We start from the raw sequence: 23003 nt of genomic DNA, 5'->3' as shown, positions 1-23003 counted from the left end.
TTAAAGCGTAACCAAGAGCCCCTGTCACTATTTTCCTGTTGTTTGCTGCAGCACCCTCTGTATTTATATATATATCTCCTATCAGTGAAGTTTAATATGCAATCTCGTGTTAGAAAACATCTATAAATCGTATATACAATCTGGGGGTGATAATAAATATAGTGCATGCAAATTTACATACTCTTCAAAATGTTCTACCTTCAAGGATGTTCATTAAGTTACTTTTGGCCTCAAAAGACAGGTTTAGAAACAGCAAAATGTAGATCGGGTCAACGGATATGTAAAAAATGACTTGAATTAACATTGGGAGGTGGAGTTTATTAACATTGGGAGGTATGCCACAAGCTGGAATTATAATGTTTTTGTATACTGTACTGTTGACATCTTCCAAACAGTCATAGAACAGTAAGGAAACAAGCGGACATATCCGATCTGTATGGTGTGCGGGAGGAAACAGGAATGCTTGCACCATCACATACAAGCTATTTACAGTGGTTTGGCTAAGATGCAGACTTGGGACTCTAGTGCTGCAAGGTGAAAATACTGCCCAGCCCATTTAATGAAAAAAGAATCAAAATCAATGTCGCACAGGTAACCTTTTAGAGACAGAAAATGATGGGCAAAGACACTCTATAAGCAATGAAGAAAAAGTGCCGTGTTACATCAGTGTTACTGATTGTGGCAGAACTCTGTTCACAAAGATAATTTGACCAATGTATAATTTTCTCGGCCTTTAACATATAATAGGAGAGATGAACAAAGGCACAATAAGGACATACCATTTTTCTCATTTAGGCAGTATATTTTCTCAATATACTATATAATAAATATAGTACCTCCTTACTTGAACAAATACAAGACAGCTAATGGGAAATGGCACCCATAATGTTCCAGGTCTCCCGCCAGTTGGCTAAGGTGGGATGCTCACTGGGACCAGTTTACTCAATGACAGCAGGTCAGTGAGTGAGGAGAATGAAACCTCCACTATATGATGAGTTATGGCACTGCCGTCTCAACCACCAGGCAAGTACAAATGTTTTCCTGGAGCACAGGAGTAAAGAGGGGCGCAGCTGCACTGAGTAGTGAGAGAAGAAATGCCTCTCAGCTCACTCAGGGATCAGATTACAGCAGCAGCAACAGCAGCGCCTGACTTGACGCATAACTGATTCACTGATTCATTCAGTTCCTTCGGCTAAATGATTCAAAGAAGGACCACAGTAATAAGTCAGTGAGAGAAGGAACTTCTCCCAGCTCACTCAGGGATCAGATTACAGCAGCAGCTCCTGAGTCCTGACTCTTCACCCATAACTGATTCACTGATTCGTTCAGTTCCTTCAGCTCAATGATTCAAACAAGGAACCACAGTAATGAGTAAGTCTTGACTCATAACTGATTCATTCATTCTGAACAGTTCCTTCAAGCAAGTAACTGGTACCTAGTATTCACAGGAACAGAGGCAGATCTGTCAGACAGCTAGCCTGTTTGCATGCACTTCCCCCACTCCTATTGCTGGCATGTCTAAACTCCCCTCTCTTTCTGCTACTGGTAGCTACATGGATGTAGAGACTGAGTGTAGCAGCATAGTGTGTGCGTGTGTATAGTGTGTGTGTGTGTATAGTGTGTGTGCGAGTGTATAGTGTGTGTGTACTGTGTGCGTGCACAGGGCCAGTTTAAGCAACAATGGGGCCCTAGGGCAAAATAAACCTGGGCCCCCCCCCCCAACATATACCGTATTTTTCGGACCATAAGACGCACTTTTTTACCCCCCAAAAGAGGGGGGAAATGTTGCTGCGTCTTATGGTCCGAATGTGCCACTGCAGACTGTGCCTCCCTTAAATTATTGGCAGTATTGTGGTCTTCTACTTCCCTCTCTGCTTGAAAGCTAATGTCCCATATGGATTCCGTGGTCACTGTAGTTACACCGCAATGTCCTGCAGCAATCAGCCCCCTCTATTCCCTACCATGCACGTGTTGCAGCGATAGTGCACTACGCTCAGCTCGGCTGCGCTCGTCTCCCCTCCTCACCCCTCCTCACTCCGATAAACATGAGCTATGTGCTGCCGGGAGGTCCGGGTTAGTGTCACTCACCCCGCAAGTCCGTGTCCATGGAACGGCAGCTGTACCATAATAATAACACTGGCGGATCATCTTCTGAAGTGTAGCCGCCTTTAACTAGTGCTTCTGGGAGATCAGCGGTGTCACTCGCCCCCTCTATCTGTGTCCGTGGAGCGGCTGTACGCATTATGTACCGGCGGGTGTTCGTCTGTAGTGTAGCTTAGAGTCCTTGCTTGATGACCTCATCAAGCAAGGGATCCATTAAAGTCGGCAGGTTTTTAAATGTGTTTTTTTTTTCCTTTAAAACTTTAAAATCGATTTTCTCAAAAACTATAAGGCCGATTTGAAAATTTTTTTTCCCTCTTGTAGCCACTGGGGGCCCCTACAAGGTCTGGGGCCCTGGGGCAGCTGCCTCCTTTGCCTTAATGGTAGCGCCGGCCCTGTGCGTGCATGTGTATAGTGTGTGTGTATAGTGTGTTTGTGTATAGTGTGGTGTGTGTGAGTGTGTATAGTGTGTGTGTGTGTATGTGTGCATGTGTATAGTGTGTGTGTACTGTGTGTGCACGTGCGTGTGTATAGTGTGTGTGCACTGTGTGCATGTGTATAGTGTGTGTGTATAGTGTGCGGTGTGTGTGTGTGTAGTGTGTGCGTGTGTATAGTGTGCACATGTATAGTGTGTGTGTGTTTGTGCGTGTGTACACTGTGTGTGTATAGTGTGCGGTGTTTGTGTAGTGTGTGTACTGTGCGTGTGTATAGTGTGTGTGTACTGTGTGTGTCTGTGTGTATAGTGTGTGTGTTGTGTGCGGTGTGTGTGTATATAGTGTGTACTGTGTGTGTGTGCGTGTGTATACTGTGTGTGTACTGTGTGTGTGTGTATAGTGTGTGTGTATAGTGTGTGTGTTGCGTGCGGTGTGTGTGTGTGTGTGTGTATATAGTGTGTGTGTGTGTGTGTGTGTGTGTGTGTGTGTGTACTGTGTGTGTGTGTATGTGTTTTGCATGTGTATAGTGTGTGTGTACTGTGTGTGTGTGTGTATAGTGTGTGTGTATAGTGTGTGTGTGTTGTGTGCGGTGTGTGTGTGTATATAGTGCGTGTGTGTACTGTGTGTGTGGTGTGTGTGTACTGTGCGTGGTGTGTGAGTGCATGCCACAATAAGTGTATTCTTTGGTGAAACGCTCAGCCGCATTACAACTATTTTCTGGTGTACCCATGCCGCAATAAGTGTATTTCCTGATTTTCTGGTGAAACGCTGCTGCATTACGATTATTTTCGGGGCGCTTGGGGGTGGGGTTCACCAGGGGGGTGGAGGGTATGGAGCTGGGGGGCCACAGGATTTCTCGCCTGCAGTGACAAAATGGCTAGAAGCGCCCCTGAGTTATGGAATTCCCTAATGAACTGGAAAGAGCTGCAGAGATTACCTCTTTACAAGTTCATCAACAGGGCTTTAAAAAAGGACATATGTTTCACTGGTGAGTGCAGCTCCATTCAGTAAAATCGTTCTGCTTGGTGGAGCGCAACACAACTGTAACGATCGGTGTCAGCACACAGAAAGAATCTGATTGTTGATGATCTGCAGAATCCTCAACAATACAGATGTATACTCGATTATGGATGATCTGCAGAATCACCAATAATACAAGTATGACTAACCTCTGGACACCTAATGAGTTAAATGTATTGGATGAACTGGAGGCTATCTCCCGAGGAGCGGGAGATATAAGAGACTCGGCCAAGAGCCACCTGAGGGGCAGGTGACCCAGGGCAGTGCAGAAACTATCTCTTGATAGTGAGGACCTGGTAACCAGGGATAACAGTATTAGATGGTGAACTGTACTGCAGCCAGAGGGAGGGACCACTGGCTGCTAACAGGCCGGACTCTCTGAGGAGCGGGAGTCCTGGTTGCAGCTGACACCTGATGGAATGGTGTCACTGCTAATACTGATAGACTGAGCACTCAGGGAGAGTGACAGCTAGGATAGTCGGGCAGGCCAGGTCGGCAACACACGAGCAAATGAGGTACAGAGACAGAAGACTGATTCGGTAACCGGTACAGGCAGGGTCTGGCAACAGGTAGACAGATATGCAGAGGTACCAAATCAGAAAGCAAGAGAAAGGTCGACAGAGCAAATAGTCATAACATATAAATATAACAGAGTCCTAGACTGGGGTGTGAGCTCCTTGATCTAGACACCTGGGAACTAGTCTAGAGTAACACAGTAATGACACAGAGTCCCTAAGCTTGGGTGTGAGGTCCTTGGTCACAACACCCTGGAACTGGTTTAAAGTATAACACAGCAATGACACAGTATCCCTAAGCTTGGGTGTGAGGTCCGTGGTCTCAACACCCTGGAACTGGTCTAAAGTATAACACAGCAATGACACAGTATCCCTAAGCTTGGGTGTGAGGTCCGTGGTCTCAACACCCTGGAACTGGTCTAAGGTATAACACAGCAATGACACAGTATCCCTAAGCTTGGGTGTGAGGTCCGTGGTCTCAACACCCTGGAACTGGTCTAAAGTATAACACAGCAATGTCACAGTATCCCTAAGCTTGGGTGTAAGGTCCGTGGTCTCAACACCCTGGAACTGGTCTAACATATAACACAAACGTATTCTGGCTAAGTGTGAATTTGCAGGACCTCCTTGTTCTAACACACTGTGGGATCTGACTGGTCTGAGTGCTCCCACGCAAGTATTCGCAACGGCAGACAACCAGCAACTGACAGGCAAGAAGTATATATAGAGCAGCGCTCCTCAGCGCCGCCCAGCCCCACTTAGCCAATCACCTACTACGTTGGGATCAGCAGATCGTCCTGATCAGCTGATCCCTCTCCTATTGGCATAAAGGTCCTGCCTCCTAGCGCGCGCGCGTAGCTCTCCATCTGTGTGCACTACTAGGATCAGACACACCAGGCGCACGCTGCTGTGCGGAAACCGCCGGCCTGAACGCGGAGACATCCGCCTCGCTGCCAGACCGCGCGGCAGTGTCTCCGCAATCCATTACAACAACGGATTGGAATGGATGCCAGCAGATCCTATGTTAAGCAATAGGATCCGTCCTATTCAGAGCGGATCCGTTTGGTCCATTCCAGTGAACAACACACAAGTTTGGGTCCCGCACAATTTTTACAGATTGGCCGAATGAAGCGGATGGCAACGGAGAACGAAAAACACGGATAAAAACACAGACTTAGACTCAACATAATGAGGGGTGTGTCAAGCACTGACATACAGTATGTGGGGGTTACAAACACATTTGGCTGCTTCAAATTGCAGCTGTAAGTGCTCCGAGGCTAACAGATTGGAAGCTGAACCTGATAAGAGCACAGTTTAGCCTAACGTATGAAAGAGACCTTAGGCTGGGTGCTAGAACATAATGGAAGCTGACTGCAGCTTTTACATAAAAAACTGCTGTGAAAATAATTGTTTATTGGTTAGATCACTTCTCCTGATGTTAGTTGTCAATGCAAGATTCCTTTTCAAGTTCTGCGGAATACCTAAGCAGCTTGGGGTGACCCAAAACCACTTGGAAAGTATTAGGAACTAAAAGAGACCAAAAAGCCCTCCCATTAAAAAGCAATGCTTATTGTGGTCTTGCCTTCTTAAAACAGAAGGTATTTGCGATAATTCAGATTTAAGTCTGTAACTGTGGTTACCCACAATGCACCTCTGCTGAATATGCAAATTATCTCTTTATGCCCCTAAAGCCAGGCTTACGTCTAGAACCGCTGGTGTATAGCATGCCTAAAGATGTTCTCTCAAGGTGCGTTTGTAGTTCCTGGGGGGGGCTCAGCGCATCTCTGATTGGAGGCCATTCGGAGGCGGCCTGGTGTTGCGCTGATCCACCTTTTGCGCAATTTTCGATTTTTCAATTTTACTTGGTAGCGCACCCAGGCTATGCATATACATAGGTTAGGATTTAGTTAGTGTTAGGCCCCTCCCATGGAGGATTGACTTCTTCGCAGTGGGAGGGATGAGTACTTAATAGGTTGCATGCAAGCTGTTACAGGAAACCAACATCCTCCAGTGGTAGACAGGTCATGTGTATGCTCGGTGTGTATTCGACCCCACAAGTGGGGCTTGCACTCTTTTGCAGGTAGGCACTAGTCTGTTTTTAAGTAGCGCTGCTCATTTCCTTGCTATGTACTAATTTAATTCGTTTTTGGTCAGCTGCTCCCACTTAAACAGCTATGCTTTTGGTGTATATGCAGAGCTTCTGTTTGGGTTCAAGGTGCGTTTGTAGTTCCTGGGGGGGGGCTCAGCGCATCTCTGATTGGAGGCCATTCGAAGGCGGCCTGGTGTTGCGCTGATCCACCTTTTGCGCAATTAAAGATGTTCTCTTTTTTACCTGGTTGCCTCCACATTGCCTTGTTTGCTGCGGTAGAATGGTTTGTCCTCGTTGTATTCATCAAAAACTCCCCATCTCAGATGAGCCCATTCATGGACAAACACTCTCCCTGAAAAGAGAGGATTTAAATCAAGATGCACAACAGCAAACAGTCACCTCTGCACGTTCTAGCACACATTGAAGTGAATTTAAAGAGACACTGAAGCGAAAAAAAAATGATGATATTATGATTTGTATGTGTAGTACAGCTAAGAAAAAAAACATTAAGATCAGATACATCAGTCTAATTGTTTCCAGTAGAGGAAGAGTTGAGAAACTCCAGTTGTTATCTCTATGCAAAAAAGCTATTAAGCTCTCCGACTAACTTAAGGTGCCCATACACTCGTCAGATTGGCAGCAGATAGATAAGAAATGCATCTGATGATCTATCTGATGCGTTTTTAGAACATTTTTTACCAGGATAGAATTCCAATAGATTTCAGTTTGAAATCTATTGAAATTCGATCTGATGGCATTTTTTTGCCATCAGATTTCCATTAAGGCCAATGCAAAATGATAAGCAATCTCATCAGATCGACCTAAATTTTCCATCCTGCCAGTTCGACAGAAATCCATCGAAATCGATCGAAATCGGCCATTGATCGGTCGATTGGCCATCCGATATTCAATCGATCAATCGATCTGGATCGATCGGTCGGCCAGAAAATCGGCTCAGTGTATGGGCCCCACAGCCAATTCATTATATCATATATTTTTTTTTTCGCTTCAGTGTCTCTTTAAGCTATTGAAACAACATACTGTTTGTCCCTGCTGATTTTAAAACAAATTTCTTTGATCTTATCAAGGTAAAATTGGCACCTATTCTATTAACCTAGGACCTAGGTTAATCGAATAGGTGCCAATTTTACCTTGATAAGATCAAAGAAATTTGTTTTAAAATGCACTTTTTATAAGGTGTGAAAATATCACCTAGGTCCTAGGTGATATTTTCACACCTTATAAAAAGTGCATTTTAAGCCACTACCAGACAGAAAATATTTAGAATAATTTAGGCAGTACTTTTTCACCTACTTTTTGGAATTTTTTAATTGCATTGAGCTGAAAAGTTGTTTTAAAAATATTTATAATGTTTGAATACTGCGCTGGGGGAGCCAGTGCAGTGTTGAAACAGAGACTGGGAGAGGAGCGGGAAGGCTCTATAGGACCCAGAGCCTTCCCTCTCCTTGGGTAAATATCTGGCTTTTAAAAAAAAAAATGGTTCCCATTGACTTTAACCTTCCTGGCGGTAACCCCGAACCTAGTTCGGGGTAAGCCGCGCAGGAGGTTTTCTCCGGCCCTGCTGGGCCGATTTTCTTAATTTTTTTTTTGCTGGACGCAGCTAGCACTTTGCTAGCTGCGCCAGCACACTGATCGCCACCGTCCTGCGCCCGATCGCCGCTATCCGTTGCGGCGCGCCCCCCCCCCCCCCCAGACCCCGTGCGCTGCCTGGCCAATCAGTGCCAGGCAGCGCCGAGGGGTGGATCGGGACTCCCAATGACGTCACGACATCGCTGACGTCGGTGACGTCATCCTGCCCCGTCGCCATGGAAATTCTCTTTGAACGGGATTTCCTGATCGGAGATCACCGAGCCCTGGCCTCGCTACATGTTTTTTAAAAAAAACAAAAACAAAAAAAAACTGCCGCGCTGCCTCCTGGCGGAATTTTTCATACCGCCAGGAGGGTTAAAGAGTTTGGTGTATCTTCAGAGCACAAAATCTGAATCTGTGTTCCTATTGTTATTGCATCAATATAGCACATAGGAAAACACAGAAACAATGGCCCTTATTAAATTCACTTTTTTTCTCCTACATTTTCTCCTAGGAGATCAATTTTTATCTTCTGTTTAAAATAACATTTCAGCAGTTTGCAATTGAAAAAGTACCAAAAAGCAGGTGAAAAAGTACTATCAAAATTATTCTGAGTATTTTTCTTGCTTGCTGGTGGTTAAAATGGCATTGTATTGAAGGTATGAAAATATCACCTAGGAGGAAACGTAGGAGAAAAAGTGAATTGAATAAGGGCCAATAGCCCATATGCCAATAACTTTTTCTCCCGTAGATCATTTTTCATCTTCTCTTTAGAATAATTTTTAAGCATTTTGCAGTTGGAAAAGTACCAAACAGCATGTGAAAAAGTGCTATCAATTTTTTTTCTTGCTTTCTGGTGGTTTAAAAGGCATTTTATTGGCAACTTGGCAAGGTATGAGCATCTCACCTAGGAGAGAACTTAAGAGAAAAAAGTTAATTTCATGTGGACCATTATATTTAAAGTGTACCAGAGTTTAGCTAAATAAAAAAAATGTATACATACCAGTGCTGGTCGTAATGGAGAAAGCTACGCTTACGGATCATTACGCGTAATTTTACGCTATTACGCATTACGAAATTACGCTTACGGCATAGACATTCAATTTCGGTACATGTCTATAATTACGCATAGCACTTACGCAATTACGCGTAAGTATACCGTAATTCAGGTTATTACGTTATAGGCTTACGCGTAAAATCCTACTAGCAATTAATGCGTAAGGTCATGCTGCCAAGCGGAAAAGTTGACGCATGGATCAATGTTAGGTAGCCGCCGACTTTAAGGGTTAATAGCAAAGCCCCCTTAAGTGCTAAGAGCCTCAAATTTGGAGAATATATTAAGGAGATCAGAAGGAATAAGAGGAAAAATTTTTTTTTCAAAAAGACCTTATAGTTTTTGAGAAAATCGATGTTAAAGTTTCAAAGGAAAAATATATACATTTAAAAACCCGCCGACTTTAACGGTTAATAGCAAAGCCTGCTTAAAATTTAGGAACACCAAATTCACAGGGTATATTAAGGGGATCAGTGGGAATAAGAGGAACATTTTTTTTTTCAAAAAGACCTTATAGTTTTTGAGAAAATCGATTTTTAAGTTTCAAGGGCGAAAATGTCTTTTAAATGCGGAAAATGTCAGTTTTTTTTGCACAGGTAACAATAGTGTTTTATTTTCATAGATTCCTCCAAGTGGGAAGAGTTTTACTTACTTCGTTCTGAGTGTGGGAAATGTAAAAAAAAAACGATGTGGGGTCCCCCCTCCCAGACCTCTTTAACCCCTTGTCCCCCATGCAGACTGGGATAGCCAGAATGCGGAGCACCGGCCGCATGGGGCTCCGCACCCTGACTATACCAGCCCGCATGGTCCATGGATTGGGGGGTCTCGGAAGGGGAGGGGCAGCCAAGCTTTCCTCTCCCCCTCCGAGCCCTTGTCCAATCCAAGGATAAGGGGCTCTTCTCCACCTCCGATGGGCGGTGGAGGTGGAGGCCGCGATTTCCTGGGGAGGGGTTCATGGTGGCATCTGGGAGTCCCCTTTAAAAAGGGGTCCCCCAGATGCCCACCCCCCTCCCAAGAGAAATGAGTATAGAGGTACTTGTAGTACCCCTTACCCATTTCCTTTAAGAGTTAAAAGTAAATAAACACACAAACACATAGAAAAAGTATTTTAATTGAACAAAAAACATAACCACGAAAAAAGTCCTTTAATATTCTTAATTAACCATTAATACTTACCTGTCCCTTTAAAAGCCAGTTCCCACGCAATATCCTCGGAAATATACTAATCAGTTACAATGTAACAAAGTTATTACAATGTAACAACTTTGTTACTTTGTAACACCACCGCACCCGACGTCACTCGCCGCTCACCCGCCGGCCGCCGCATACACGCTAGTCCCCGCCGGCTCCCGCCGTCCACTCCGCCCACACCTGTCACTCATATACATGCTGGCACCCATGGGTGCCAGCATGTATATAGGTGACATGTGGGAGAGGCGGGGAGGGCAGCGGAGCCGGCGGGGACTTAGCGTCCCTTCACCCGACAGAGCTCTGAGCTATATTAGCTCAGAGCTCTCGAAAGCATCTTTGTATTTGGGCTCCAAGGAGCCCCATTGGTCCTTAGCAGACCAATGGGGTTCCTCAAATCAGAAGGAACCCCATTGGTCTGCTAAGGACCAATGGGGCTCCTTGGAGCCCAAATACAAAGATGCTTAGAGAGCTCTGAGCTATAGCTCAGAGCTCTGTCGGGTCCTGCAGCACAGACGCGGCGGCGGCGGCGGCGGTGAGTGACGTCGGGTGCGGCGTAGTTACAATGTAACAAAGTTGTTACATTGTAATAACTTTGTTACATTGTAACTGATTAGTATATTTCCGAGGATATTGCGTGGGAACTGGCTTTTAAAGGGACAGGTAAGGACTTTTTTCGTGGTTATGTTTTTTGTTCAATTAAAATACTTTTTCTATGTGTTTGTGTGTTTATTTACTTTTAACTCTTAAAGGAAATGGGTAAGGGGTACTACAAGTACCTCTATACTCATTTCTCCTGGGAGGGGGGTGGGCATCTGGGGGACCCCTTTTTAAAGGGGACTCCCAGATGCCACCATGAACCCCTCCCCAGGAAATCGCGGCCTCCACCTCCATTCTGGCTATCCCAGTCTGCATGGGGGACAAGGGGTTAAAGAGGTCTGGGAGGGGGGACCCCACGTCGTTTTTTTTTATATTTCCCACACTCAGAACAAAGTAAGTAAAACTCTTCCCACTTGGGGGAATCTATGAAAATAAAACACTATTGTTACCTGTGCAAAAAAAAACTGACATTTTCCGCATTTAAAAGACATTTTCGCCCTTGAAACTTAAAAATCGATTTTCTCAAAAACTATAAGGTCTTTTTGAAATAAATGTTTTCCTCTTATTCCCACTGATCCCCTTAATATACCCTGTGAATTTGGTGTTCCTAAATTTTAAGCAGGCTTTGCTATTAACCGTTAAAGTCGGCGGGTTTTTAAATGTATATATTTTTCCTTTGAAACTTTAACATCGATTTTCTCAAAAACTATAAGGTCTTTTTGAAAAAAAAATTTTCCTCTTATTCCCACTGATCCCCTTAATATACCCTGTGAATTTGGTGTTCCTAAATTTTAAGCAGGCTTTGCTATTAACCTTTAAAGTCGGCGGGTTTTTAAATGTATATATTTTTCCTTTGAAACTTTAACATCGATTTTCTCAAAAACTATAAGGTCTTTTTGAAAAAAAAATTTTCCTCTTATTCCTTCTGATCTCCTTAATATATTCTCCAAATTTGAGGCTCTTAGCACTTAAGGGGGCTTTGCTATTAACCCTTAAAGTCGGCGGCTTTTTTATATTATACGGGAGCGTAATATTACGCGATTACGGCAGACTGTGTAATTTCAATGGGAGTTTACTGTCTTACGCGTAATTTGTTACGCGTAAAACGTAACCCTACGGTCTACGTGTAATTAATTACGCGTAATACCGTAACCTTACACGTAACGCTTACGGTGCATTTGTAGTGAATTACGATGCGTAATTACGCTAATGCGTAATTTCGGCCCAGCACTGATACATACCTGGGACTTCCTCCAGCCTTATACACACGGAACACTCCCACGCCGCTGTCCTCCTGCAGCACCAGTACCGGGTCCCCGCATTTCCGTCAGTCAGAGCCAGTCTGACGTAAAGGAAGTGCACCCTCTAAGTATCTCTCCAGCAGCTGACTGACGGAAGTGCAGGAACCCGGTACCGGCGCTGCAGACATCGGAGGACGGCTGCGTGGGAGCTTTCCGTGTGTATAAGGCTGGAGGAAGCCACAGGGATGTATACATTTTTTCATTTAGCTGAGCTCAGAGTCCCTTTAAAGAATTAAATTTATTTAAATCATCTTACCTCTAGGTCCATGCACATCAAGCATTTTGTCATTGAGCATGAAATTTGGTGTAAGATGAATATATTTTCCCATAATTCCACATCCACCAAGTTGGAGAACATATGGAAAGTCTCCATAAGCTGTTGGATCTGCTATAATAATGTCAGCCTGTGAAACAAAAGCATTCAAAAATACTGAATAAGGGTATTTTATCTTTTAACAATAATTTTTTGTGAAGTTGACATAAACAAAAGAAGACCAGAACTGTACCATTCCCTGGAAAGTGTACTTTTCAGATACGGCAGGATTATATCACGGCACCAATGAGTTTATTAGTCCATGTAGTATCAGAGCTTACCTTCACAATGTGCTCATAGTATTCTAAATCTGTTGGACCTCATACTAGATGGAGCCTGGAGGTGGTAAAATTGGTCAGTCATTGGCCAATCAAAATACACCATTAATGGGCACCTTGACACTGGTGCCCATTCAAAAGCATCTTTGAGGCTCCCACCAGCGCTTCCCATTCATCTGCTAGTCGGGCCAATGAGAATCATTCTGGACAAATGGGGAGCCCCGCCCAGAGTTTCAAAGATGCTTTTGTCAGGACTTCAGCATTAGAAGGAGAAGAGAACGGCATTGCAGCAGTCACATTGAGTCCCATGGGCAGCACAGATCGAAGGGGAGCTATAATGCCAGCAGAGCCTCACATGCTGTGGAGGACATTAGGTGAGTGGGAAGTGGAGGCGAGAGGTCACTCGAGTAAGTGATTTTTTTTTTAGGTACATAGGGTCACTTTTGTCCCTATACCTATCTTGTGTTAAATGTATACTATTAAACTTTATTAGGGGTCTAGGGGATAAAAACTCTCTGTATTCTTCTGTTTTTCATTTGTTCATTAGTCACTTCTTTCTTTTTTTATTTTCTTCTCCTTGAAATCTTGATTGAAGGGTTCTCCCCACCACCACTCTTTGTTGGCCACCACTTTGGTGACCACGTGTCGCTCCTCTGCTGGCTGCCAGGACCACCTGTCACCCGACCATTAGGAGAAAATGTTGCACATCGCTTTTTCTTTCGCCGGCTCTTTAGCTATACTATTCAGGGAGCCAAGCATCGTTGAGCCTCCTGCTGGAGCTCCATATTGGTCCATGGTTTTAATCAATGTTAATCCTCCCTGAGGAGTATTTTTATTTGTCCACTAAACATTGGTTAAAACTCAAGACCAGTTGGAGACTCAGAGATGCTTTGCAGAGGCTGCCTGAAAAGTACAGCCAGAGAGCAGGCATAAGAGAGAGCGGTGTCCCAGCAGCAAGTGGAGGAGTGGTATGTGTTCCGGCAGCCAGGAAAAGAGCGGTGTGTGTCCCGGCGGCCAGCAGAGGAGTGGAGTGTGTTCTAGCGGCCAGCAGAGGGGTAGCATGTGCCCCAGCAGCCAGTGGAGGAGCGGTGTGTAATTGCAGCCAACAGAGGAGTAGCATGTACCCCGGCAGCCAGTGGAGGAGCGGCATGTGTCCTGGTGGCTAGCAGAGGAGTGGTGTGTGTCCTCACAGCCAGGGGAGGAGCAGCGTTTGCCCTGGTGGCCGATGGGTGTCTCAGCGGGCAATGGATGTCCCAGTGGGCGAAGGATGAAAACTTTTTTTTTTTCAATTTTTTTTATCAGTAAATAGTTAGAGAATCAAAAAGGACTCCCTGTACTTTGCACATTTTCCATAATCCTACATATGGAATCTTCCCTGATATCTCCATGGCAGCATACAGATGGGCATACAGATGGGCAGTTCCCCGCCTACAACTGCCAGATAGGACCACATTTGAATAAAAGCTACTCCGCCCTCTACTCCATATTCCTTTTTTTGTCCTCACCGCCGGATAGGACTGTAATATAGACAAATTTTTCCCTTACCTCCGCGCGATTTTTTGCGGATCCGATCAGGTCTTTACCTCCCCTGATCGTAGTCCTGAGCCTCAGGCAGCTAAATGCTCCAAAGAGGTCAGGAGCCTGCTCTTATGTGTTCTCCAGGCTGCCTATCCCAGCATCTTAAAAAAGATCGCTTTATGGGCATGGACTAACATCCTTATCTCCTAGTGAATGCTGTGGAGAGGGTTTACCTGCGCACAAGACATACAGGTATGGTTTTATGTTTATGGTCTACTCTTCGTTACCTTGTGTTCAAACGCCATTCTAGCGTTCTGGCGGCAGGACTTGTGTTGCGCAGGCGCCTAGTCCAGACGAATTGGCTGTGTGACGCGTCTATGCGGAAGTTCCACCGCATCGGATTGTTTGCCCATACTTCGTGAGCGGTGGCCATCTTGGATATGGGCGCAGCACGAACGTCATAAAAGACATCCAGGAAATCAGTCCCTGCTTGCTGCCAATCAGCGCATGGGACGGTAGAGGGCTACGGACGTCTTCTGCTCCTTCCTCCTACCAAGACTGGTCAAATTCATTACTCTGGCCGCAAGGTAGTGTACTTTCCCTACCACACTATACATGTTTTCAGTTGTTTGCACAGACATGTTGTACCTTATACAGGGTTTGCTAATAGCCTGCACTTTACCTTGCAGCAAAACACCTAAACATGGGGAAGTCCAAAAGAGAACACAAGAAAGATTCTAGGTAAGGGGGGTGAGTATTTTAATGAGGTATTTTTTTGATAGATCCAAAGATCATACATTCATTTGGTCTTTTGATCTCTTTCTACAGCCACAAACATTCATCCTCCAGAGGATATAAGGAAGAGCAATATCACCATAATCAGGGGGATAAGCATTCAAAACATCAATCCTCTTCCAATCAAGGGCAATCTTCTGCCTCGGCTGTCAAGCAAGATAAAAAACAGTCATCACAGTCTGCAAAACCCGCAGAAAGACAGAAATCTGTTTCACCTAGAAAATGTACTACAAAAACCAACAGACCCTCAGATGACCAGTGTTGGTTATGCGGTGATATTAAATTACCGGATAAAATGGTGTGTAGAAACTGCTATTATGATATATCGGGTGATCCGCAGGATTTTTCGACAGTCATTAAACAAATAGTTAAGGACACTATGTCAGAATTTTGTATGCAACCGACGGATCAGCCTAGTGCTACGGTACACAGATCATCAAAAGAGGCTGTAGAAGATTTAAGCTCTGAAGAGTCTGAAGAACAAGATTATACCTTTGATTTCTCCCTGATCCCGTCATTCATTGCTCAGGTCAAAGAAGCGATTGAATGGGAAGATCCAGAAAATGGTGATAAGCCAAAGAAAAAAAGATATTACAGACAGTTAGATAAAGATCATTCCTTTTTTCCATTTATGGATGAAATTAAGGAGATTATAACAGACGAATGGAACAAGACAGTGAAGAAAACTTCAACCAAAAATAGACTGCGCAAGCTGTATCCGTTAGCAGAAACAGATGGGTCTTTACTCGATACCAGTCCGGTGGTAGACGCAGCGATCATGCGGCTGGCAAGAAATACGACTTTACCGTTAGACGATTCCACTTCCTTTCGAGACGTGTTAGATCGCCAGATTGATGTTGATCTAAAAAGAGCATATCTGTCGTCCGGGGATGCAGCTAGGCCAGCTGTTGCATTTACATCGGTTGCAAAAGCCCTGAAAGCATGGATCTTTGAAGCAGAGAACGCAGTGATGAGGGACGCCAGTAAAGAGTCAATAGCTTTTACGTTTAATCAATTAAAGATGGCAGCAGAATTCGCTGGAGAAGTTGCCCTGGATGTGGTAAAAGCCTCAAGTAGGTCTATGGTATTCTCGGTGATGGCTAGAAGAGCCCTATGGTTAAGAGCATGGGCGGCAGACCCTTCATCAAAAACTACGTGGACAAGGATACCGTATGATGGTAAACATCTGTTCGGTTCGACACTTGAGTCAGCAATATGCAGAGTAACGGGAGGCAAATCAGGCCTATTACCCCAAGACCGAAAATTTCAGAGGCAATGCTTCACACAACAAAACAGACAGTCATATCAAAGATTCAAGGATGCTCATTCTTATAGACCTGGCAAGACCTTCAATAAAAATTGGAAAAAACCTCAATCAACTTTCTTTAGATCTAACAAATCGAAAAGTCTGACGCCTTCAGAGGGCAATACTAAGTCCTTTTGAGATGAGGCCCGTCCAGACCGATCAGGTGGGGGCCAGGTTAGCCCGCTATGCGTCAGTCTGGGCGGAAGAAATTACAGATCCCTGGATAATGGACATTATCAACCAAGGCCACAAATGGTCATTCAGAACGCAACCCCGACTTCCTCATATACTCAAGACTACTATACCCAAAAATATGGAAAAACGACGAATTCTTCAAGAATATGTAGCTACATTGATAGCACAAAGAGCAGTGGTCCCAGTCCCTTCAAATCACAGATTCAAGGGTTTCTACTCCCCTTTGTTTATGGTCCGCAAAAGAACAGGAGACTGGAGACCAGTCATAGATTTAAAACTTTTGAACAAACACATAAGACTCCCAAAGTTCAAAATGGAGTCATTGCAGACAGTGGCAAGGGCAGTCAGAATTGGAGATTGGATGTGTTCAATAGACCTAAAGGACGCATACTTTCATGTTCCAATTCTTCCCTCATTTCAAAAGTACCTCCGATTTGCAGTAGGTCACATCCATCTCCAATTCTGCTGCCTTCCTTTCGGTCTTTCCACCTCTCCACGAACCTTCTCAAAGGTTCTGTTGGCGGTAGTGTCTCTCCTGAGAGTTCAAGAAATAAGAATACTACACTATTTAGACGACATCTTGATATTATCAGAGTCAAAGGAGTGTCTACAACGCCACAGAGATATAGTCCTACAAACCTTAACAAGATTTGGATGGATAGTCAATTTCAAAAAAAGTCAACTGTCACCCACCCAAGAAATGATATTTCTAGGAGCACTGTTTTCAACAACACAAGGCTCTATAGCTTTACCACAGAACAAACAGAACTTTCTGATTTCGGAACTGGCACAAATTCAGCCAAATTCAGTGTTGCCTGCCAGACGATGTATGAGGATTCTGGGGCAAATGTCGTCAACAATTCCATTAGTGCGTTGGGCGCACTGGAATCTGAGACCTTTCCAGACCAACTTCTTGAACCAATGGAAAGATGGAAGCCTCAATCATCCAATATTCATACCACGCAAAGTCTGGGAATCCCTAAGGTGGTGGCTCAACCCAGAGAATTTAAACAACTGTTGTTCACTAATCCTACCGAATTGGGAGACTATAACGACCGATGCAAGTGCGCTAGGATGGGGGGCGACGTGGACAGACATAGCGGTTCAAGGGGAATGGTCCTTTCCCTCAGAGAACATTGTGTCAAATATATTAGAAGTAAGAGCTGCCCTCCAAGCATTAACTTCTTTCCTACCAAAGATAGTGGGTTGTTCAGTGATGCTTCGGATGGACAACAAGGCAGCAGTATCGTATGTCAAGAGACAAGGAGGAACTCACAACAGTTCACTACTCATAGAGGTCCAACCGATTATGTCCCTTGCTCAAGCCCATCTGAAAGATCTGACGGCAGTATATCTTCCAGGAGTAGACAATCAACAAGCAGACGATCTTTCAAGAAATTTCATAAATCGTCACGAATGGATGCTGAACCCAAAGATGTTCAAGTTTCTAGTGAAAAAATGGGGAAGCATGCAAATAGATCTGTTTGCATCACCAGAAAACACCCAGCTTCCTCGTTTCTATTCGAGGTATCCTTGTCAGAATGCTCTAGCAGCGGATGCCCTAGTCCAACAATGGACATTCAAAAGGGGATATGCATTCCCTCCGATTCCATTGATCTTCAAGTTCCTCCAAAAAGTCACAGTATCGAAAGTGGAAGTGATAGCGATAATTCCATTCTGGCCGAAGAGGCCATGGTTCACTCTTCTCCAATCTCTCCTCACGGATCATCCGTTTCACATTCCAATAGATCAATACCTCTTAACTCAACGCCAGTACATACACCCGCATCCAGAGAGGCTAAACTTAGCGGCCTGGAGATTGAGGGGCAGAGACTTATAAATCAGGGATGTCCGGAGAAAGTTCTATCCACATTACTTTCGGCAAGAAAGTCTACAACAACCACAGTTTACAACAGGACATGGGACAAGTTTGTTACCTTTGCGGACTCCTGTCCTTTCAACCCCCTTGATCCTTCAGTATTTAACATAATGGCATTTCTACAGCAAGGTCTAGATATAGGTTTGGCCTACAATACATTAAAATCACAAGTATCAGCAATCTCAGCGGTACTAGGAAATTCGTGGGCACAGGACCCTCTTATAAGACAGTTTTTCAGAGCAGCTTTAAAAATACGCCCTCCTATCAAACCAAAGTTTCCACAGTGGGACCTTCCCACAGTACTAGAATACCTATCCTCTTCAACTTTTGTCCCATCCGAAAATGCTACAATTGAGGATCTAACTTTGAAGATAACCTATCTCATTGCTATAACATCTGGAAGAAGGGTTTCAGAACTTCAAGCTCTAAGCCACAAAGAACCGTTTTTATGTTTCTTTGAGGATCGTATAGTTCTACATCCTGTAGAAGCTTTTGTTCCAAAAGTCGCATCGACCTACCATTATAATCAAGACTGGACTCTGCCAGCATTTAAAATTCCAGAAAATCCAGACCTTTCACATCCGCTAGATCCGGTATCTACAATTAGGTCCTATATAGAAGCCACAGCTTCATTCAGACTATCAGATAGGCTTCTTATAATTCCCAAAGGAATAAATAAAGGTAAAGCCGCCTCCTCGAGAATTATCTCTTCCTGGATTGTAAAAGTGATTCAGCAAGCGTACAAATCCAAAGGATTGACTCCGCCTCAAGAAATTGTAGCCCACTCTACGAGAGGAATGTCCGCTTCATGGGCTTCGATAGGCAAGGTTTCCCTAGAAACCATATGTAAAGCAGCAAACTGGGCATCTAGCCATACTTTCATAAAGTTTTATAAGATTGAGCCAGCAGCACTTTCCTCAAGTGCTTTTGGAAAGAGTGTTATTTCCTTGGCATCTGGTTCTATTGTGTGAATATATAATTAAAGTAGATTTATGCACCTGCTTCCCGCCCATATAGTCTTATTTTTCTAGTTATGTGCCCATCTGTATGCTGCCATGGAGATATCAGGGAACAGGAAAATTGTATACTCACCTACCGTAATTTTCCTTTCCTGATATACTCCATGGCAGCATACAGCCCCACCCTAAGCAGGCGGTTCGGCCTCAATGGGGAATATGGAGTAGAGGGCGGAGTAGCTTTTATTCAAATGTGGTCCTATCTGGCAGTTGTAGGCGGGGAACTGCCCATCTGTATGCCCATCTGTATGCTGCCATGGAGTATATCAGGAAAGGAAAATTACGGTAGGTGAGTATACAATTTTCCTGTATATAGGAGAAACAGGACAAAAACTGCGCACAAGAATGAACCTTCACCGCTTTAAAACCAATGAAGGTAAAATGGACACACCAGTGGCCCAACACTTCTGTGAACTAGGACACAGCATGCAAGATCTGAAAATACTTGTTCTTAAAGGACTTACAAGGTCAAAACCTGTAAAAAAAAGTAAAGTGCCTGCATGTTCTTTAAATGCACGGAGGACACCATCCGCGCCCTCCATGCAGCTCCGCCGGGTCCCCTTAGTGACATCGCCCCCCGTGCGCTCGCGACCCCACAGGCCGGGTCGGGCTCTCCAGACACATCCTAATATGGCCGCCGGAGCTGGCTGCGCCTGCGCAGTCCGAACTGCCGTGAGTGCGGCTGTGCAGCTCTAGGGCCAACCCCCTTGCCCGGCATCTGACAGCTGGCTTGGCGGAACTGTTAGCTCGCCAGCTGTTACCATACCAGCTGGTGGACTCTGAGGCCTTCCGTAAATGTGTGGCCATTGGGACACCGCAGTGGAAGATACTGGAAGATACCAGGCCGCAATTATTTCTCTAAAAAGGCGATACCCAAACTGTACCGTGAAGTTGAGAGGCAGTGGTGTCATCTCTGGCACACAGCGTTGGGTCAAGGGTCCACCTGACCATGGATGCCATGTCTGCCAAACATGGTCAGGGCAGGTACATAAGTTACACAGCCCATTGGCTCAACCTGGTGACCACTGACAAGCAGGGAGTACGTGGCTTTGCAGCGGACCAACCTGTGACACCTCCACGGCTTGCAGGCAGACACACACAGTGATATTTGAGAAGTGAAATGAAGTGTATTGGATTTACAGAAAGTGTGCAGTAATTGTTTAACCTTCCTGGCGGTAACCCCGAACGTAGTTCGGGGTAAGCCGCGCAGGAGGATTTCTGAGGTCCTGCTGGGCCAATTTGCATAATGTTTTTTTTGCGTGAGCACACCGATCGCCACCGCTCTGTGCCAATTTGCCGCTATCCGCCGCGCCGCACCGCCCCCCCCCCCCAGACCCCTTGCGCAGCCTGGCCTATCAGCGCCAGGCAGCACTGAGGGGTGGATAGGGACTCCCGATTACGTCACGACGTCGGCAACGTCATCCCGCCCGTCGCCATGGCGACGGGGGAAGCCCTGCAGGAAATCCCGTTCTCTGAACGGGATTTCCTGATCGCAGATTGCCGGAGGCGATCGAAGCGGGTGGTGGGATGCCGCTGCACAGCAGCTATCATGTAGCGAGCCCTAGGCTCGCTACATGATTTAAAAAAAAAACATTTAAAAAAGAACTGCTGCGCTGCTGTTGTTAATAGACCACCAGGAGGGTTAAACAAAATTAGGCAGGTGCATAAGGGAAAATCATAAAAAGAAATCAATATTTAGTAAAATCTTCTTTTGCAGAAATTACAGCCTCTAAATGCTTCCTGTAGGTTCCAATGAGAGTCTGAATTCTGGTTGAAGATATTTTGGACCATTCCTCTTTACAAAACATCTCTAGTACATTCAGCTTTGATGGCTTCTGAGCATGAACAGCTCTCTTTAACTCACACCACAGATTAAATTCAGGTCTGGGGACTGAGATGGCCATTCCAGAATGTTGTACTGCATGAATGCCTTGAGGATTTTGAGTAGTGTCTATGTTGTCTTGTTGAAAGATCCAGTGTAGTCTTGTTGAAAGATCCAGCCCTGACACAGCTTAATTTTTTTCACTGATTCCTGGAGTCTCCAGAATCTGCTGATACTGAGTGGAATCCATGCGTCCCTCAACTTTGACAAGATTCCCAGTCCCTGCACTGGCCACATAGCCCCATAGCATGATGGAATCACCATCATATTTTACTGTAGGTAGCAGGTGTTTTTCTTGGCATGCTGTGTTATTTTTCTTTCATGGATAACGTCCCTTGTTATGCCAAAATAACTCAATTTTAGTTTCATCAGTCCACAGCACCTTATTCCAAAATGAAGCTGGCTTGTCCAAATGTGCTTTAGCATACCTCTGTTTGTGTTGTGGGTGGAGAAAATGCTTCAAGCCTTAACTGTGGAAAAAATCAGCTGAAATCTCTGAGACAGCTTTCTGTATCCTTCCCCCAAACCTTGATGGTGAACAATCTTTGTCTTCAGGTCATTTGATGAGTTGTTTTGGGACCCCCATGTTGCTACTTTTCAGAAAAAAATAAAAGAGGAGGGAAACTTACAATTGACCCCCTTAAATACTCTTTCTCTTAATTGGATTCACCTGTGTATGTAGGTCAGGGGGTCACTAAGCTTACCAAGCCAATTTGAGTTCCAATAATTATTTCTAAAGGTTTTGGAATCAATACAATGACAACAGTGCCCAAATTTATGCACCTGCCTAATTTTATTTAAACAATTATTGCACACTTTCTGTAAATCCAATAAACTTAATTTCACTTCTCAAATATCACTGTGTGTGTCTCCTATATGATATATTTAACTGGCATTTTTTATCGTAACAACCAAAGATTTATACAGGAAAATCATGACGATTAACAAGGTTGCCCAAACGTTCGCATCCCACTCTATGTATGTGCTCAGTTATGTCTAAACAGTAAGGCCGCTTATCCACATGCTGCACTATTTGCCGCATTTACCAAATCGCAATGCAATGGAATCCACGGGGACATCAGAAATGCATAGACTGCACTGTCTGAGGTCCCCATCCGTGCATTTCAATTCACTGAGGAATCACAAAGCACAACTGCTGACAAAAATATGCAAACACATTGTGATTTATATTGGTTTCTACATTTTATAAAGCATATTTATTGTTTTACACTTTCATTGGGCGTATCTAAGCCATCACTCCCAAGAAATAAGATTTTCTGGGCATAGAGGTCATTTAACATTTTATATGTGCATCTTGGTTTAGTTAATGTAAATATTTAATCCTCCCTTAGGTTCCAAATGTGTCTATCTGAAATACAATACGATTGTTTTATAGGATAACAATGTTAGGATTTCCAGCAGGAACAGATGCAAGGCTTTGCAGAACACTTTAAATGAAGTGTTTTCTCCTTATCTTGTTTTATAGATAACACTAGTGACCTAAGCCCATTTGAAAACGGCTCTACACGCGCACCCGCCCATCATGCGCGCACCATGCGCACCCGACGTGCATGCGCACATCCACCCGCCGCTTGGCCCACCCTGCGTCCTGTCCCAACGGCTGTCAGTGTTTGACAAGCGCAGTAGCACAAAAAGCACAATAGAGCCTTTAATCAGAAGAACAACAAATTACATGAGTCAAAAAAGTGCATAACGTGCATATGAAATGGTTGGCAAAATAATAAGCCAACAAGAGGCAAAAGGTGCATATAGGTGCTATGAGGTAGTGTTGGGCGAACAGTGTTCGCCACTGTTCGGGTTCTGCAGAACATCACCCTGTTCGGGTGATGTTCGGGTTCGGCCGAACACCTGATGGTGTTCGGCCAAACTGTTCAGCCATATGGCCGAACTAAGAGCGCATGGCCGAACG

The 23003-nt window shown here is 44.5% G+C and overlaps 1 protein-coding gene across 1 annotated transcript in view; it reads right to left on the bottom strand.

The window, feature by feature from the left end:
* The window catches only part of LOC137522068 (calcium-activated chloride channel regulator 1-like), a 157113-nt gene that overhangs the window by 106937 nt on the left and 27173 nt on the right, over window positions 1-23003 (bottom strand). The window contains exons 3-4 of the mRNA XM_068242093.1: window positions 12148-12295; window positions 6402-6510 (exon numbers count right to left, since the gene is read on the bottom strand). Coding sequence (XP_068098194.1) covers window positions 6402-6510; window positions 12148-12295 — 257 coding nt within the window. The remainder of the gene's footprint in view (window positions 1-6401; window positions 6511-12147; window positions 12296-23003) is intronic.

This window comes from Hyperolius riggenbachi, chromosome 6 (genome assembly GCF_040937935.1).
Source record: "Hyperolius riggenbachi isolate aHypRig1 chromosome 6, aHypRig1.pri, whole genome shotgun sequence".
Taxonomy (NCBI): Eukaryota; Metazoa; Chordata; class Amphibia; order Anura; family Hyperoliidae; genus Hyperolius; species Hyperolius riggenbachi.
The sequence above is the reverse complement of the archived record's forward strand: the minus strand, read 5'-3'. Positions and strand labels throughout refer to the sequence as shown.